Here is an 18,268-nt window from a genome sequence, read left to right on the forward strand (position 1 = left end):
GGGGGTGGTTGGCTAATTTTACTGTTCCATCTTCCTGAATGCTGCTCTTAGATTCCCCCATTCCCTGCTCACCCATAGCACTGCACCATCAGCAGAGGTTTTCAGAAATGGCAAGATGTTATATTTGTGCTTCATGTTTTTTGTGACAGGTGGACATGTTCAAGGATGAAGGATGGTTCATCTTGTCCACACATGGACAATGACCTGCTGCCACTCTACCGCTCTCCCAACAGATGCTGATTCAACAGAGAATCTGAGATTTTTTATTTTTAACACTTATAAATGTTTTATCGTGTACACAGGGGTGTTTGTATTTATCTGAATTAAACCATGAAAGGTTTCTGAGATCTTGGTAATTACCACTTGCAATTTGCACACAAGCTCTTGCATGCCTCAGCTGTTCAAGCAGCTGCATTATGTTTCAGAGAGCTCTTTCTATGCATCACTACCCCTAAGATGATTCTGGCCATTGCAGGCTATGGTGTGATTGCATTTTTCTTAGCTCATTGCTATCTAATATGATACGAGTAGTTAGGATGATTTAAAAATGAAATATAAAAATAAATAAGCTTTAGCGTATCATATTATATTTTCTTTGCAACCTTGAGTCTGGCAAAATTAGTAGCTTGCTACCACAGTCTGCTGACCTGTATGAATGGGAGTGGTGCACACTGACACAGGTTACTATTTCCCTGCTGTGTTGTTTGTCTGGCTATCTTCTTTTGGTTTAAATAGAAATACCTCCATGGACAGAGCAGTTGCCTGTATCATGAAGTAGTTTTACTGGGTTAGCTGAATAACTGCACTGAGAAACTTGGAACCCTCTTAAATCTGGAACGCAGACTGATATCTGAAACTGTGAGCTGTCTCTGTGTTTAGCCTACTCGGTGCAGTTATTAATCTAATACTGTAATCCTGATTTCTGAAACTGGCCCCTGAATGTTTGTTTTTATATCATAACCAGGGACAAGTACGCTGAATACCCTAGAGGGAAGTACGGTTCAAACTGCTAGATTGATCACAGAGATAAAAACTTGAACCCTTGTAGAATAACGAAGACAATGTTTTTGAACAAGAGTACTCGTTTCAAAAAATGAACTGGGAGTGGTTTGCCACATGTATGTATGGCTGAGCAAGACTAAACGTTTACTTATTCATCATCCGCTCATCATCCACTCATGGGAGGTATGAAACATATGTGGAGGATAGCCTAGCAGAGAAACACTTTAGTATTTTTTAAATTAAAGAATGTCCCCTTAAAATGTATTATTTTAAGACTAAAGTAAGAAAATATAAGCTACTTGGCCAAGCATAGCAGCCAAAATTTAACATTAAAAAATACCAACATAATACAACATTTCATTAAAACACAGTCATGAGTGAAAATGTAAATCTGTTTCAAATGCTGTTTTGGCGCATTTCAAAATAACAAGGTGAAGATTAGGGTGGTTTTGAAATTGAAAAGCAGGATAATCTTGATCCCACTAAAAGGGTGGATTCAGGATAGATTTAAGGTTGATGTTGGGACATGTGGGAAACATGGCACATCTTTAAAAAATGTTTGATCCAATGATTGCATATTAATAAATAATAAAATAATAAATCTGTTAGAGCTATCTTTGCTCTGGAGGTTTTTTTTGGGGAGGGGGGTAATGACTTGTGGCATTCTGGGGGCTGTTCCACAAAGCGCACTGAATTAGCTGGATAAGTGCAGGCACAGCTATTTTTACCAACTTGGTAATCCTGCTTTGTAGATGAGGCCCTAGGTATTTAAAGTGCAACACAAACAATCGTTTTTGCGACAGTTTATTCTATACTACTTAAAATTGGAGTACAACAGTCATATGTATGTTGCATCCAATCATCACCCATCTCTGCGAACATGCTCTTCTGCATACCACTGTTGTAATGTGCGGTTATTTGCGTTACTGTCACCTTCCTGTCCAGTCTGCCCATTCTCCTCTCACGTCTCTCATTTACAAGGCATTTCTGTCTGCAGAACTGCTGCTCACTGCAAACTCTAGAGACTAGTGTGTGTGAAAATCCCAGGAGATCAGCAGTTTGCAGATTCTCCAATCACCCTGTCTGCCACCAACAAATTGTAAGATGACCAGTTCAGAAGCTTTAAATTATGCAGCCACAATGAGTTTGGAGCCTCCAGTACACAAACCGCTACATGTGCATTTGACAGTGTTACACAACACCAGCCACACCTGTTGCCTTGAATAGAGGTATTTAGGATACTTGAGCAATCTGTAACGAGCCACAAAGCAAAAATGTATGTTTTAACAAGATAATAAAATGGCTTATTTTTAGCTTTATTTTATGTTTAATTAGTAAACCTGCTCAACGAGCTCCTTCTGCCTTTCTCGCTCTCGGTCTGACGACCAGGTCTCATCTGGGTTTCTAGATGCACTAGTTTCATAGTTGCGATCAGGAAGGAGCGTGCCTTTGATAGACTGTGTCAGGGAGCGTGCGCTACTGTGTGCTTGACAGAGCAGCGCTGTACACAGTAACGATGACATCCAGATTATTTTGATTTGATCATTTGGATAATTTATGCATTTGCTTGCAGTGGCAGTGAGAACCTTGTAGTGGCGGGCCGCCGCTACTGAATCAATGGAGCTGAAACGCTGAGGTCTGCTAAGAGAAGCCACTAAATGGTGCCCAAAACTCAACTTCTGAAGTGCGCACTTCTCAAAACGAATTGTTTGAGCATGTCCCTTGACTAGTGCCTGGAGGACCAAGGGAGAGTTTGATAGCACGACCGGCATGACCAAGTAGAGCCCCCTAGGGGTGTTGAACGCCATTTTCTACTCATCCCCTTCACGTATATGCGCAATAAGTTGTAGGCGTTTCTAAGGTCCAACTTAGTGAACAGGGTCCTTCCCTGCAGGTACTCAAAAGCCATGGTCATGAGGGGGAGAGGGTAACGGTCCTCACCAGGATGTTATTCAGATCCCTGTAGTTGGGTCTCTTCAATACCGGCAGTCTCCGGACCCGACAAAGAAAACAAACGGCCCCTATGGGGTATAGTACCCAGGAGGTCAATTGCACAATCATATGGCCTATTGGGAGGTTGGACAGTAGCTTTTTGTTTATTGAACACTTAATTAAGATCAGCGTACTCAGAAGAGACCCTGGCGAGAGTGGGAGAAACTGTAGACCTGAGAGAGGGCACCCCAGGAGGGTTAGGGGGCTTGAGAGACACAGGAGTAGAGAGACTGCGGGGTTCAAGAGGGGTGGAATCTACAAGAGCGGGAGACATAAGAGGAGTATCCTTAGTGGGGCTGGGGGACCCAAGAAGAGGAGCTGGTAGCAGTGGGGAACTTGAGGCACGTAGGAATGAGTTGAACCGAGTCAGATTCAATGCAGTGAGATACACAATTGAGACCCCGTATCAACGTGGAGTGATTTGGATGTTTTATGAAAGTAAACCTGAAACAAGGTTTAAACAGAGTTAAAGTTTCTTCTTTGTTGCGTTCACTGATCCAATTATTGATACGAATGGCCAATCAATGAATCAATTCCTCAAGCAATTCAATAATTAATCTATAACTTTCTCTGACCGTACATAAAGGTTGACAACAAAGCTTCCTTGTTCCACCCAGATTCATCATATATATTAAGTTCCTGAGGAAACCGGGAAGTTAATACAGAGCTCATACAACTGACACTCATCAGGGGAAATTAAGTTCAGAGAAACCAATACGTGACCTCACAGAGTAAATAGTAACTAGCTAGCTGTACTTAGCTATACTTCCCCGAATAGTACCCACGATTATGTCAAGGGAGAATACGTGCTGCTAATTTGGAGCTGGCAGGTACCGAACAGCCCAGTGGCTCAGAGCCCTTTAACGAACGCACCCAATGCTAGTTGTGAGCTACTTTTTTAGTGGAAAAAATGCTGTCAAAAAAAGAAATGTTAATGGTTTATTCTTATCAATTAACAAAATGTAAAGTCAGTGAACAGAAGAAAAATCTGAATCAATATTTGGTGTGACCACCCTTCGCCTTCAAACCAACATCAATTCTTCTAGGTACACTTGCACAAAGCTTTGTAGGCATATAGTCAGGTGTGTGATTAACCAATTATACCAAACAGGAGCTAATGATCATCAATTTAATATGTAAGTTGAAACACAATCATTAACTGAAACAGAAACGGCTGTGTACGAGGGTAAAATTGGGAGGAACAGCCAAACTCTGCTTCCAAGGTGAGGTTGCTGAAGACAGTTTGATGTCAGAAGTCATACACCATGGCAAGACTGAGCACAGCAACAAGACTCAAGGTAGTTATACTGCATCAGCAAGGTCTCTCCCAGGCAGAAATTTCAAGGCATACAGGGGTTTCCAGATGTGCTGTCCAAGCTCTGTTGAAGAAGCACAAAGAAATGGGCAACATTGAGGATCATAGATGCAGTGGTCAGCCAAGGAAACTTCTGCAGATGAAAGACACATCATGCTTACTTCCCTTCACAATTGGAAGATGTCCAGCAGTGCCACCAGCTCAGAATTGGCAGAAACCAGTGGGACTGGCACTTTGGCACTTTGTTTCCAGCTTCTGGGCAGTTGACCTTCTAACCATACTCTTTTATATAATTCTAACAGATATGTTACTCAGGTGGTTCAACATAACACAACTAACTGGATCCTTACCATGTTACCCTAGATTTGTAATAGCCCTTTTCATCTCATCTAAAGCAAATGAGGCATTAATGGTATCCTTCTTCTCCTCATTATTTTCCAAATATTCCAAATATTCTTTCCTTGTTCCATCGCTATCATTTTTCTCCTATTTGGTCATATTCTCAGAACTATGTATTTGGCTAACTAACATGTCGGTTTCTCTTCTTCTTTCACAGCTAACACTCCTTCATGCTCCAAAACCAGATAACCCCACTCCCTTCTCACACCACTCATCTTTTTAATCATACTCCACACGTCTTAAATTGGAGTACTTTTACCTATTGTTTCACAGTACTACCTCCAATATTTTATTTTAGCTTCTCTAATGGGGTTCCTTACCCTTGCATGCATTTGTTATACATTAAAAGATTATTAAAGTTAAATGACATTTACATTTCTTAAAAAGCCTTCTTGTGACATTCCACTGCCTTAATACACTCTGGCGTCCACCATGGCATTAATTTTCTCCTTTTCCTCTGGGACCTACAATAGTCTGATTAGCAGCCCCTATAATTACTTCTCTGATATTATCATTGAAGTGATCAATATCTTGATTTTTATTCATCTGTTTCATACCCTGTTCGCTTAATGTCTGAAAATTTCCCCAGTTTTCCTTATTTAATATCCATCTTTCTAATTAACATTATGGTATACCACACAGTTTTCTATAGCTACCTGACATATAATAGGATAATGATCACTGTCAATAGAAGAACGTTTATAAACTTCCCATGAACGTAGTCCTGCCAATGACTGTGAAATGAAGGTTAAGTCTAGTGCACCCCTCCTACCCAACTGATGTGATGTGGTGCAATTGTTAGTTATGCAGGAGACCAGAGTTCAAGGCTCACCCATCCCGCTTTTTCCTATTTGATTCGTTCACTTAAAGAAAACATAATAACCATTTATATTTTTCAACTCAGTCCAAGGGGTTTGGGAAAACAGGTCCATTGGAACAACTCTCAGTTTAGATCAGGGATGGGCAACTCCGTTCCTGGCTGGCCAGTGTGTATGCAGGATTTTGCTGCCAAAAAAACGCATCTGAGCTACGGAATGTGGCACGTGATTATTCGGCAGCTGTAATTTTACCAGCAGGTGTCACATGATAAATTAATCAATTTGAAAGCTTCAACGGTTCAAGAAGATGCTTCTGAGTAGTCTCGCCATCACTACTACAGAGAGCCTGGTCAAGATCATAGACATACATACGTCTATGGTTTAGATCCCACAGAAAGAATGACAGGCATCACCTGATTGGGTTTCACGCTGGCCAATCAGCAAAGCTGATTCGTGTGCGTGCGACGCCGCTGACTTTGCACGGTTACTATAGTTACTAACATACGCTTATGTTTATCGCGACCTATGGTGGGGTTTGTAGTCCATTTATTTCACTGGTTAAGTGGGTTTTGCTTGAAAACCGTAACAATGTGACTACATTACCCAATATATTTTAGGATTCAGAAATACGAACTATACAACATGAAAAGAACAACCAATTAACTTTTTTAAATTATCCTCTTGGAAATCTAGCTACACATGAAGCAATATTTCACTGCGTTTTAGATCAAAGGTTGTATCAACAAAACAAAAGAAAAAAAGAAAACCAACAAAATATTCTAAGCGACTAGGGCGCGACGCTTTTTGCTAACGTTACCAAAGTTAGATAGCTAGCGAAGTTACTTTTATATATTTTGTAATGGCACATGCAGGACACAACCCAGTCTGTTTTCGCTGGAAGAGGCTCACAAAGAACAAGGCAGTGGCGTCTAAGGTAACGTTAACTAATAGGCATTCATGTAAAGGCAAATTTTACCCCGTTTTGGTGATTTAGCCAACGTTAAATTGGTTCTTGTTTCAATACATTTTAAATTAAACAGATATCCTGGGACATAACATGGCATGACATTGGTATGTTTAGCTAAATGCGCTTAAAGACGGATTACGTCAGTCGAGTCAAATATCATTGTAAACTAGATTTTGAATTTAGGAAGAAACTGAATTTGTGATTGCACTTTTCACTATAATTACGTATATCTATATACATTGTCATGTGTGGTACTAGACTATGTGAATAATACGCAAAGTGGGTCTTCCCTCGAGAAAGACAAATGATGATGACAGGGCGGCCTGTAGCGTAGTGGTTAAGGTAAATGACTGGCACATACAAGGTCAGTGGTTCTAATCCCGGTGTAGCCACAATAAGATCCGCACGTTGGGCCCTTGAGCAAGGCCCTTAACCCTGCATTGCTCCAGGGGAGGATTGTCTCCTGCTTAGTCTAATCAACTGTACGTCACTCTGGATAAGAGTGTCTGCCAAATGCCAATAATGTAATGTAATGTAATGTAATGATTATCGTGACCTGACTCTTGTGTAAGTGTTGTGACTCTGTGAGCGACTTAGGTTGAGGGAGGGCCAAGCGCGTACCGTTGTTATCCAGAATGCAGCAGCTCGTCTGGTCTTCAACCTTCCCAAATACTCACATGTCACCCCCCTGCTTACTTCCCTCCACTAGCTGCCTGTCAATTAAAAACATTGGTGCTAGCCTTCCAAGCAGTTAAGGGGTCTTCCCCAGTTTACCTACAAAAAATCATCAGACCATACACCCCTGCCAGACCTCTTCATTCAGCCTCCACAGGCCGCTTGACACCTCCCCCTCCGAACTTCCACCTCACGCTCATGACTACTGTCTGTTCTGGCTCCACGGTGGTGGAATGAACTCCCTGTTGAGGTCAGAACTGTAGAATCTCTTCCCACCTTCAAGCGCAAACTGAAGACGCACCTCTCCCTGTCCCTCCCTACCTCCCTGTGACCTTAATTATTGTCTTTCTGTGATTTACTTTTTTGTGTATCGGTATTTTTAGTTTGGCTAGGTAAGCAGTGTTTGGCTAGTTAAGTTTGGTCACTTTTGCTTTGTTGTTTGTTTGTTTACTTGTTTGTTAAAAAAAATTCAATAGGCCCTGGTCCTTATCTTTGTTGTACATGTAGCAGTTGAAATTGTACTTCCCTCTATGGTCTTTCAGCGCACTTATCGCTGGTTATGGGTATGCACTTTGTTGTACGTCGCTCTGGATAAGAGCGTCTGCCAAATGCCATTAATGTAGTGTAATGTAATGTAATGTAATGTAATGTAATGTTGTTTCCTCTTTATGATCTCGTGCAGCTACATTTTTTTAATTGAGAAATAACGCTAACTCTCAATTGCTAGCTTATCAGTCAAGCTTGTCCAGTGGTTCAACGGTTCAAGTGGTTCATTAACTGGTGTTAATGTGACTGATTTTGGTAGTGCAAAGTACTTGCCATAGTCTGCTGCCTATACGTTATTTGCTTCTCCATTACATGAGTGAAGCTGGGCAGAACAATTCTTCATGAAATAGGATCAAATCGGTTGGGAAACTAGGAAGCACAGAACTGTGATTAAATGTTGATGGGCAGCAAATTAAATGTAACATAGGATTTCCGGCAGGATCACGGCCTGAGTAACTAACGCGGTCTTAATCAACCATAAGAATGGGGGAAAAATGTGATCTAAGTGACTTTGACCATGGAATGATTGTTGGTGGCAGACAGGGTGGTTTGAGTATCTCAGAAACTGCTGATCTTTTTCAATGAATGGTGCAAAGAAAAGTTTTCAAAGTTTTCAAAGAATGATTCAAAGAATGTTTTCAAAGAATGGTGCAAAAAAACAAAAAAAAAATCTATTTCAACCAGTCAATTTAGCCTACTAGCTATGTACATTAACATTACATTAATGGCATTTGGCAGACGCTCTTATCCAGAGCGATGTACAGTTGATTAGACTAAGCAGGAGACAATCCTCCCCTGGAGCAATGCAGGGTTCAGTGCCTTACTCAAGGGCCTAACGGCTGTGCGGATCCTACTGTAGCTACACCGGGGATTGAACCACCAACCTTGCGGGTCCCAGTCATGTACCTTAACCACTACACTACAGGCCGCCCTGTAAACAATACGTCTTCATTCGTAAAAACAAGTAACCTAGAAAACGAGTATTCTCGCCATGGCAACCTTTTGTCTTCCTTCAGTCAACCAATCAAGGCTGTGCGACACTTCTGAAGGGCGTGTTACCATACAAAAATCTGCTGATACAAGACACCCATCACCGACAGTCAAAAGTCTTGGTTTGATGTAAAATGTGTAGAATTTGCATCAGGCAGGTTGTATGACACTTTGTCACCAAAACGTAAATGAATCTATGAGTCGCCGGCGCTGGCTCATCAGTTGCTGCATCAATGGCTTACCACGATAAGTAAGTAGCTGCTCTTGGCCTCTCATAGTTCTGATTTCTAGCACAAATCAAGCATCATACAAACCCAACTAAGTGGGCATGATATCACTGGAGACAGGTCATGACATCACTTGTCAGCGCAAACAAAATTCCATTCAAAGTCAATCAACTTCCTCAGATGGGAGGATACATGCAGCTGCACAGTGCAAGGCTTCTTGGCTGCTGTCGACCTTGACCCCCTCTCTGGGTTCATACCAAGTAATCGTCAAAAAAAAAGAAAAAGGGATGAAACAACAACCTATGATTAGTAATAGGTGGTCATTGAAAAAAATAATTGGTGCTCGCATACCAGGCAGTTAAGGGATCAGCCCCTGCATATATTCAATCACTTCTCAGAACCTATACACCAGCCGAACCCCTCCATTCCTTTCAGGATGCCTGGCACCTCCCCCTCACTGCACCTGCACTTCTCGGTCACTGCACCTTTCCCTCCCTACCTCACCACCATGATTAGCCTTCTGTATGCCATAGATTATAATAGCACTTATTTATAGTTATTGTTGTATTCTGGGTATTCTAGCTGCCAACCGTGGTATGCTAGTTGGTAAGTTGATGTACTCTTCAAGGGTTCAAGTTGTATCTATGTGGTCACGCTCGGACTCGGAACCATACTTTCCTCATAGCACTTGTTGCTGTGTTCGATTTGCACTTCATTATACGTCACTCTGGATAAGAGCGTCTGCTAAATGCCTGTAATGTAATGTAAAAATAAAGTGATAAAGAGGGAACAGCATGTGTGAAAGTGAGTGATAAAGAGGGAAGAGCATGTGTATGAGTAAGAGTGTGTATAAGAGCGGGAAAGTGTGTGTTTGTGTCTATTTGTGTGTGTGTGTGCGTGTGTGCGTGTGTGTGTGTGTGTGTGAATGAGAAGAGAGGGGAGAGGGGGAAGAAGAGTGTATGAGAGAGAAAGAGGGTGTGTGTGAGAGAGAAAGAAAGAAAATTGGAACCATTTATTTGTTAATTTAGTATTTTATTAAAGCTGGGGTAGGCGATTTAAATCTTTTCAAATTAAAATAAAAAAAAATGGTTCAATTATCTTCACATTCTGACAGCTAAGAATACACCAATTGCTAAGAATACACCAACAGCTAAGAATACACCAATCTGTTATCGGTCCCTGTAGCTAACATTCAATGAGGGCAGCTCAACCTGCCAATCAAAATTGTGGCGCGCGTCTCAGAGAGGCTGACTGGAGAGGAGGGGGTGGGTTTTTTGCTGCTGTATACATCCAAAAGCTTTCTTCTTCCCAGATTCTGCTTGCGGCCAAAGATCGCCTACCCCAGCTCTTATCTCATCTTATGTATTTTGAATAGTTTAATAGTGAATTGCTTTGGCAACATTGTTATATACAGTCATGCCAATAATGCATTATTGAATGGAATTGAGAAAGAGAGGGAGGAAGAGTAGGTGTGTGAGTGAGACAGAGAGAGACTTCTGGATGAACTTGAGCGTACATGAAGCTTCCTGCTGATAATGTAGATTGAAACTATCAACATTCATGGAGAGGACGCAACAGTTAATTTCATTCAATTCAATCTCTTGCATTGGTTGGCTTGCTCAATCACATTGTTGTCAGTCAGCAGCTCAAAATGAGCATACACATTCTTTTGCAGATCATTTGGTGTTGAAGGCAATATGTGATCTTCTTTGGTCGACTGATCTCTGCTTTGTTTGCTCGAGCCTGTCTCTTCCAGACTGGTCATGTTCACCAGGTGGCAGGTCTGACTGCCATCATGCTCACCCGTAAATGTCTGTGGGCCCTCGCTATCGTTCAGCTCCTGTAGAGTCCCCCAGACCTCTGTGCCGTGCTAGTGTATTGTTCCGATTCAGGTGCACAATTTGTGTTTTGACTTGTAGCAGAAGTGAAGTATCTCCACCTCCTATCAGTGTTTGACCATCATCAAACGTGGTGAACGTGGACCAAAACATTTTTTTTCTTTGAGATTACTTCACCATAATTGCATAACATAATTTATTTTATTGCTTAGCCTTCCATCATTATTTATTTGTGCCTTTCTTAATTCTCTTACTACAGCTTATGAGTAACTTATCCATAGCAAACAAAACCCCAAGTCAATTCTTTGTGCAGACAGGGCTGGTGTTGGAATATGTCATGTCAGTCACGTAATTTATGTGACGCTCTATATACAAAGAGAAATGTTAATTCTACCCAAATCAATAGATATGACCACATCTGGAAATTGTTTTCCAATGGTGACATGCCAAAATTTGTTTTGATAACTAAAATACATTCCCATAACATGTTCATACTGCTTATTACTTGCTATTCATACTCCATCATACATGTACTGAAATTTGAATCATTTTTAGTTTGAAGTATTTTGTCATTAACGGCACAGCTCCACTGCATCCATTGAACGTCAGCTAGTTTGTCTATATACAGACAATCGGACGGGTCATACAGAAAATGTTATTTTTCTGCCTCTATAATAAGGTGCGTTATCCATTTCTACTTGATGTTTTAGCAGGGAGCAAATGTGTTCGAGGTACCTGTGCACATTCACGACACCTGTAGTATGTGCACAATCACTTAGCTGATGTCAATAGCTGTCCACTTTATCATTTGTATGGAGTTAAATAAGAAAAAACAAGCAGAACAACTCCATCTCTCATTAAAATCAATTCACTATATGGGAACATGTCAACCATCCAGAAGTCCTCTTAACTCTGATGCTGCTATTGAATAGTGGAGTGACTGTTTTAATTGCGATAGATTCATTCCCTCAGTGTCCAATGTCTGATGCTGATGGCTGACATTGATGGCTGCAGTAGAGCTGTGCCATACGTTGAAAGTTAGTTTTTGCAATAATATTAATTTAAATTTACAATTTAAGCAATATTAGTTGTTCCATGCCATTTAGAACTCTTATACTTAACTCTGCTAACCCAAGCTGCAAACAGAGATATGCAAAGTGTTGGCATGTGGACTGCTTATTGTAAGTGGACAAGTTGTAACTTCAGTCACGGTAACGTCAGTCACGCTATAATTATTACTGGAAAAAGAAATAACAATTTTTGGTTATCCTGTGTTTATTACTGAGATATAGTCTTTACATTATGTAATTAATTATGTTTCTGCCAAAGAGGGTGCTGCTTAGCTAATTCTTTTTCAAATAGAAATAGCGGGTTATAATGATATTCAAGTAAATGTATTGCATTTGTTAAATAGTATGTTTTTTTTCAATTTTTTATTTACTTATTCACTCCATCCACTAAGCATTTATTTCTGCTGTAATTTATTTTCCAACACACCAGGTGCAGTTTAATGATGGTGATATTGCTAAGTGGAGGAAGGTAAGAAGATCTTTCTTTCTTTTGGGGATACTGTGGGGCACTGTGTGTGTGTGTGTGTGTGTGGTGTGTGTGTGTGTGTGTGTGTGTGTGTGTGTGTGTGTGTGTGTGTGTGTGTGTGTGTGTGTGGTTTGGTGTTCAGCATTGTATGTTGTTCAGTATGTGTGTTAATGCAGAAAGTAGAGATGGCTTCTGAGCTGGCCCTGTCAGAGGTTTTCCCATCCCAGAAGACTGCATCAAAAAGAAGAAATAGCCAAGCAGTTATGCTTCAGAACATAGAGCAGCTGCATGACCATGATGAGGCCTACAGTGAAGGTGTTTCCTCACCCTTTCATACACTTACTAAACTGCTGTCTGTCAGTGTCTACTTCACCAGCACATACTGTACATGCTCACTAACCCACTTGCTCTCACTTAAATACTCACGGCCAAACACCAACAATATTATCACCGAAGATTATTGAAGTACAAACAGTTTATTGAATTCAGTCACCATAAATATAAATATGTAACTTCCCCCTGTCTTCATTCAGATGTTGTACATGTGCCTTACATTTTAATATATAATGAATAGGGCTGTCAAATAACAATTACATTTCTCTGGATAATCAAAAAATTTCTGTGATTCATCTTGTTTAATCACACATTTGATCACATTGAAATTCAGTGAATTAAAAAATGAAAAACATACTATTTGTGTTTAACTCCAGCAAAATGTTTTAGAAAAGGTCACATTTTTGTAGCCCACTCTTGCTACCACCAGAAATAACTTTAGGACAATACTAGGGGATAACCAGCACAATTGTGTAGGACATTTTACATAAGTGTGCCTCTCTGCAGACCCCCAAAAGGAAACACAGGGTCCGCAAGGTTTGATGAATGGACAGTGTTCGTCAATACAGAGCCATTGTTCCCGTCATTGTGCTGCCTCTGCGCAATTCTGCCACCTCAGTGGAATGCTCCCAGAACTGTTGAGGTGAAATAGTACTGTATAGGTCATGGGTTTTCCACCAGTGGAGGCTCCTCCATAGAGGTGGAGGAGGCCTGGCCTCCCCAATAATTTGAGAGAAGAGAGAGATAAAAAAAAAACTATAAATATATTTATTTTATTTATTTATTTTAACAAAAAACATATTTTTTATTTTTTATATTCATATTATTTTAGTTTTGTTCATAAATCTAAATTTTCCCATGGCTAAAACCCAATATTGCAATTGTAAAGCAACAGGCCAGATTTCCCTATCAGTTTGTATTAAGGGAGGCCAGGCCTCCCCTAGGAAATTAGCTTTTCATAGAAGTCAATGTAATGCCAATATGTGATTGGCCAGATCACTGAAAATGGGTGGGCAACGGAGGCCTGGCCTCACCATGCATTGTGTCCAGGGCTGAAAGATTGACATTTTGTTCGTCCAATCACATGCTACTGGTTCATTTGGAATCAACTATCCTTTCCTTTCCTATTCAACACAGAAGCCATTTTGAGAATTCGCTAGTCACTTCAGTCAAACAAACACTCGCCATAGTGGCTACGAGTGTCCTTATAGCTCATTTGGCCAAACACTTTTGCTTAAAACTACCTCGGAAGTCAGCGAGATTCTAGCGCAATTTGAGATCTTGGGCTGGAGATATGCAGATTCCAGATACTAGGGAGTGAGAATGACATTCAATAGGTCATGTTAGACACCATTTGGGATTTATTGAACAGTTTTATTTTTAATGTAGTCCATTTCGTTTTATTACAAGTCAATTTAATAATCTTCCATATCAAATTACCGAATTGTTGCTCTGTGAGGAAATTCACTCTAAATACGAATAGAGTGCTGCCCTCTAGTGGATAACGTTAACGTTAGATAAAGCCAACTGGAACCATATTTTTACATATTTTATATTAAATATATTGAATAAAACTACATATGATAAAGAAAGTGTTATCTTATCTTTTTTATATGCTAAACTTGATTAAATTGGTGATTACATGTTGAAGCTGTAGAAGAATGAAAAATGTAAGCTAAACAAAATTGTTTTTAACTACATAATTAAAATTCCTGCCTTTTACACATGTTCACTTGGCATTTATATTACATCCAAATGTCATTTCTCAGCTTAATTATCAGGCAGGCTCATAGACTTACAGCAATGTCATTTCTTCAGGAAGGCACAAGGCTAAGCTCTGCACAATGAATTTCATCAGCCAGAACTTTCTGACTGTAGCTTACACTCCAAATAGTATGCCTTTGGCCAGCACAAAGACAGATAAGAGAACAGGGAACATTCCATCGCGAGTGAAGTGAGCAAGCGGAAAAAAATGGCCTCCTCAATTCTGGAAGTCACCAGCCTCCACTGTTTTCCACATACAGTGTTTAGTGTCTTTAGTGTTGTTTTGGAATCAGATAAACAAGAACAAAATTAAATTAACCCAGTTCCAGTAGCATTGGTCAGACTACACACGTTTCCTTCATCTCTCAGATACTTCTGCCTTTTGGTGTATTTGGGGGGTTTCTTACAATTGTAACGCTTCACAATTGCAACAAATGCATTTTCTCATTCAACAAAATAAACGGATGTGAAAATGCGTTCATATATGCACTGTGCTGTCCTATAACTACAGTGCAAGTCTGAGATCTGTGCATTAAACTGAGCAAGTTATTAAAAAACCAAAAAAAACTAAATGGATTTTCACCTACTTCAGTAAATGAAGGAGTCGAAGCTTGTGCCCATTAGCCCAAAACACAAACCATTTTGATCATTTATATCCTGGGGCAGCCTGTAGCATAACGGTTAAGGTACATGATTGGGACCCGCAAGGTTGGTGGTTCAGCTAAAATAAAACGTCAGCAAAATAACATGATGTATGGATTCAAGTCTGCATATCTTTGACTTGTATTACTTGCATAAATTAAAAAGCAATTAAATGGCAAGTCTATCTCTGAGGCACAGTTGTAACTCGTTGCTTGTGATGTCATTTTATGCAATTCCACATTTACACGTTCGATATTACGCCGGACCCGTTTATTCCGTTACAAATATCAACTCTTCGCAAAATTGAGCTAATGTTATTTGTTTTCTCTTCACGTTACATTTAGCTAGTTACATTTACTTATTTACTTAATGTCTAAAATACTGTCAACAAGCAAGCGCAAAGCCTTATGTGCGTTTATTTTATTGGACCACCTTGAGAATGAGTTGGAGGAGGAAACTGTCAAACTTTAACAAATTAATGTTAATTCATTGATCCTACAAACCTTTATAAAATTCGATGAGAATGCTCTCTTTTTCAAGGGTCCATTTAATTAAGCCATTTCATTGCATTAACGTTACTAGCGTATATAGATATATAGTTAGCCAGTTCGTTTAGGTAACATTAGTTAGCCAGTTATAGTTTATAATTTAGCTAGCTAGTAGCATTATCGTAGTAGGCTACGCGCAGACAGGTCTGCGTTCGTGTGTAATCAATATCTCTCTTCTGATTGGTTATTGCACGCAATCTGCATGAAAGTTGAACTGCTCCCAACTTGCACAGAAATTGCAGGGAATGTTACACGAAGCAATCTATGACCAACTCCGCTGCAAGTTGCAAGAAATAAAAATTGCTTCGTGTAACAACACCTTTATGGGGATATTTACTATACTTGTTAGCTTGCGCTGGGCTACTGAAACACATTATAGTGAATCAGATTTGCTAGCTTGTGGTTGGTTTTAAAACAAATTAACAACATATGGACATTTAAATCATTATTGTTTTATTTCTATTTACACAACTCATAAATAGTTGTATAAATGCTTTTAACCGTGCACCAGTCGCAATTTCTCTTTCTTGTTCACAGAATACGAACTAGAGACAAAATCGCGAAACCACAACGCATCCAATCCATTGCAAATAAGAATACATGGAATTCCCAATTGGTTGCTGGCTTAAACATCCATGCAGCATATGCTCTTTTGCGCCAAATGTTTTTTGTCCTGAAAATAACGCTGATATTAACGTTTTCTGCTTTTAATTTACGTTGTTGCAATTGTGCTGCACCTGTTACAAATGTCACACACAATTGTAACAACAAACAACTTTTACGTTTAAATTGTACATGAACCATTTGTGATCATCTCAAACATGTCTTATTCAAGTAGCGAAGTGTATGCTCTTTGTGGTTAAATTGGACCGCTTTTGTTCGCATTACCTTATTAAGTAATTGAGTTCAGAGGTGAAAAATGTTACAGTTGTGCTGGTTCTCCCAAATTATATCAACTACTACTATAACCTCCTACCAGGCTGTTTATGACCTCTGAGGCAGATATAGTGGGTTCCAGAATTATTGGCACCCTTGATAAATGTGCTCAAAAAATGCTCTTAACTTAAAAAAAAATTATATATCAAAATGTGTAAAGCAGTGTGCTTTAATAGTGATTCAATGGAATCAAGCAAAGTCAAGCAAAAATGTATTTCCACAGAAAGCAGTTATTGGCACCCCTGGTTCAATACTTTGTGCAAACACCCCTTGCAACGATGACAGCCATACGATAAATTGTGAAGGTTAGAAAACACATTTTTGATCATTCCTCAATGCTGAACTTAAGTCTGGAGACTTCGATGGCTGTTGCAGAATATGGTTGTTTTTATTTACTTAACCATTTCTGTGTGGATTTTGATGTATGTTTGGAGTCATTGTCTTGCTGGACAGTCTACCTATTACCAAGTCTCAGCTTCCTGGCTGAGGCAACCAGATTTCCTGCCACGATCTCCCGGTACTTTGCTGTATTTATTGTGCCATTGATCCGAAATAGTACCTTGGGACCACTGGCAACATCTCCAAAACCTCAATGACCAAACGGCATATTTAATAGTAGGAATGAGTTGCTTCTCCTTGTATACTTTCCATTTTTCCGCCAAACATGTCGATGGTGTGTATGGCTGAAACATTGGTCTCATCTGACCATAGCACTCTTTTCCAGTCATAAATCCAATGTGGTTTGGCAAACTCAAAATGCTTGGTGTTGTGTATTTTGTTCAGTTCCTATCAATGATCCCTTCCTATCATTGAAAAATGCTCACTGACTCACCCTGTACCTGTGTTTATAGTCCTTCAGTTTGGGTTTCAAAATATACAGTTTAGGGACTGACACTCTGGACCAAAACATTGTATAGCTGTACAATAATTCAAGGTCATTAGTTGAAAATTGGCTCTAATTACCACAGCCAATTGCGTGTGGGGGGTGGGGGGTCGATAAACAGCGTTGTGGTTGGAGGGTGTTTGTTGCTGCAATTCCTCTCTTCACCGTTAAATGTCCAAAATGACCTATTGTACATAAAAAATAAAAAGAAATACAAAAAATCATCCAGTGAGCAGCAGTTCTGCAGACAGAAACGTCTTGTTGATAAGTGAGGTCTACGGAGAATGGCCAGACTGGTTCAAGCTGACAGAAAGGCTATGGTAACTCAGATAACCACTCAAATGTGGTGAGCAGAAAAGACAGAATGCACAACACCTCGAACCTTGAGGCTGATGGGCAACAACAGCAGAAGACCACATCAGGTTCCACTTCTGTCAGCCAAGAACAGAAAGCTGAGGCTGCAGTGAGCACGGTTCAAAATTGATGAACCTCAAATTCTGCTCAGGCGTACAGATTGTAGGGTCAGAGTTTGGCACCGAAACCATGAATCCATGGACCCAACCTGCCTTGTGTCAACAGCCCAGGCTGGTGGCGATGGTGTAATGGTGTAGGGAATGTTTTCTTGGCGCACTCTGCAATACTTAGGTTAATTATCCTTCTTCCTTATGTCCGTGGGGATGCACTTGCGTCCTCTTCCTGTCAAATTTGCAACCATTCCATTTGTTTTTTGCCTTTTTATTATTGCCCTTGCAGTGCAGTGCCATTACCCGACTTGGATTGATAGATTAACATCTGTGTCTTCTGAATTGACAGTTCATTGGCTTTTCCCATGCTGATGCTTGACAAAGGGTTATTGC

General features: G+C 40.0%; 2 protein-coding genes across 13 annotated transcripts in view; both read left to right on the forward strand.

The window, feature by feature from the left end:
* spice1 (spindle and centriole associated protein 1) overlaps nt 1–1,511 on the forward strand; it is a 39,774-nt gene extending 38,263 nt beyond the window's left edge. For 2 of the 7 annotated variants that reach the window (XM_061240754.1, XM_061240753.1), the window contains exon 16: nt 150–1,504. In XM_061240754.1, coding sequence (XP_061096738.1) covers nt 150–169 — 20 coding nt within the window. In that variant the 3' untranslated portion in view covers nt 170–1,504. Of the gene's footprint in view, nt 1–149 lie in introns of all 7 variants that reach the window. The other 5 variants (XM_061240756.1, XM_061240755.1, XM_061240749.1 and 2 more) reach the window with 5 other exon arrangements.
* Nucleotides 1,512–6,187: 4,676 nt separating this feature from the next.
* Nucleotides 6,188–18,268, forward strand: part of ccdc191 (coiled-coil domain containing 191) — an 80,613-nt gene continuing 68,532 nt past the window's right edge. For 3 of the 6 annotated variants that reach the window (XR_009708464.1, XM_061237506.1, XM_061237503.1), the window contains exons 1-3: nt 6,189–6,460; nt 12,270–12,308; nt 12,482–12,620. Coding sequence is in view for 4 of the 6 variants with exons in the window: in XM_061237506.1 (XP_061093490.1) it covers nt 6,386–6,460; nt 12,270–12,308; nt 12,482–12,620 (253 nt within the window). In the remaining 2 variants the exon portion in view is untranslated. Of the gene's footprint in view, nt 6,461–12,269; nt 12,309–12,464; nt 12,621–18,268 lie in introns of all 6 variants that reach the window. The other 3 variants (XR_009708465.1, XM_061237502.1, XM_061237505.1) reach the window with 3 other exon arrangements.

This window comes from Conger conger, chromosome 4 (assembly GCF_963514075.1).
Source record: "Conger conger chromosome 4, fConCon1.1, whole genome shotgun sequence".
NCBI lineage: Eukaryota > Metazoa > Chordata > Actinopteri > Anguilliformes > Congridae > Conger > Conger conger.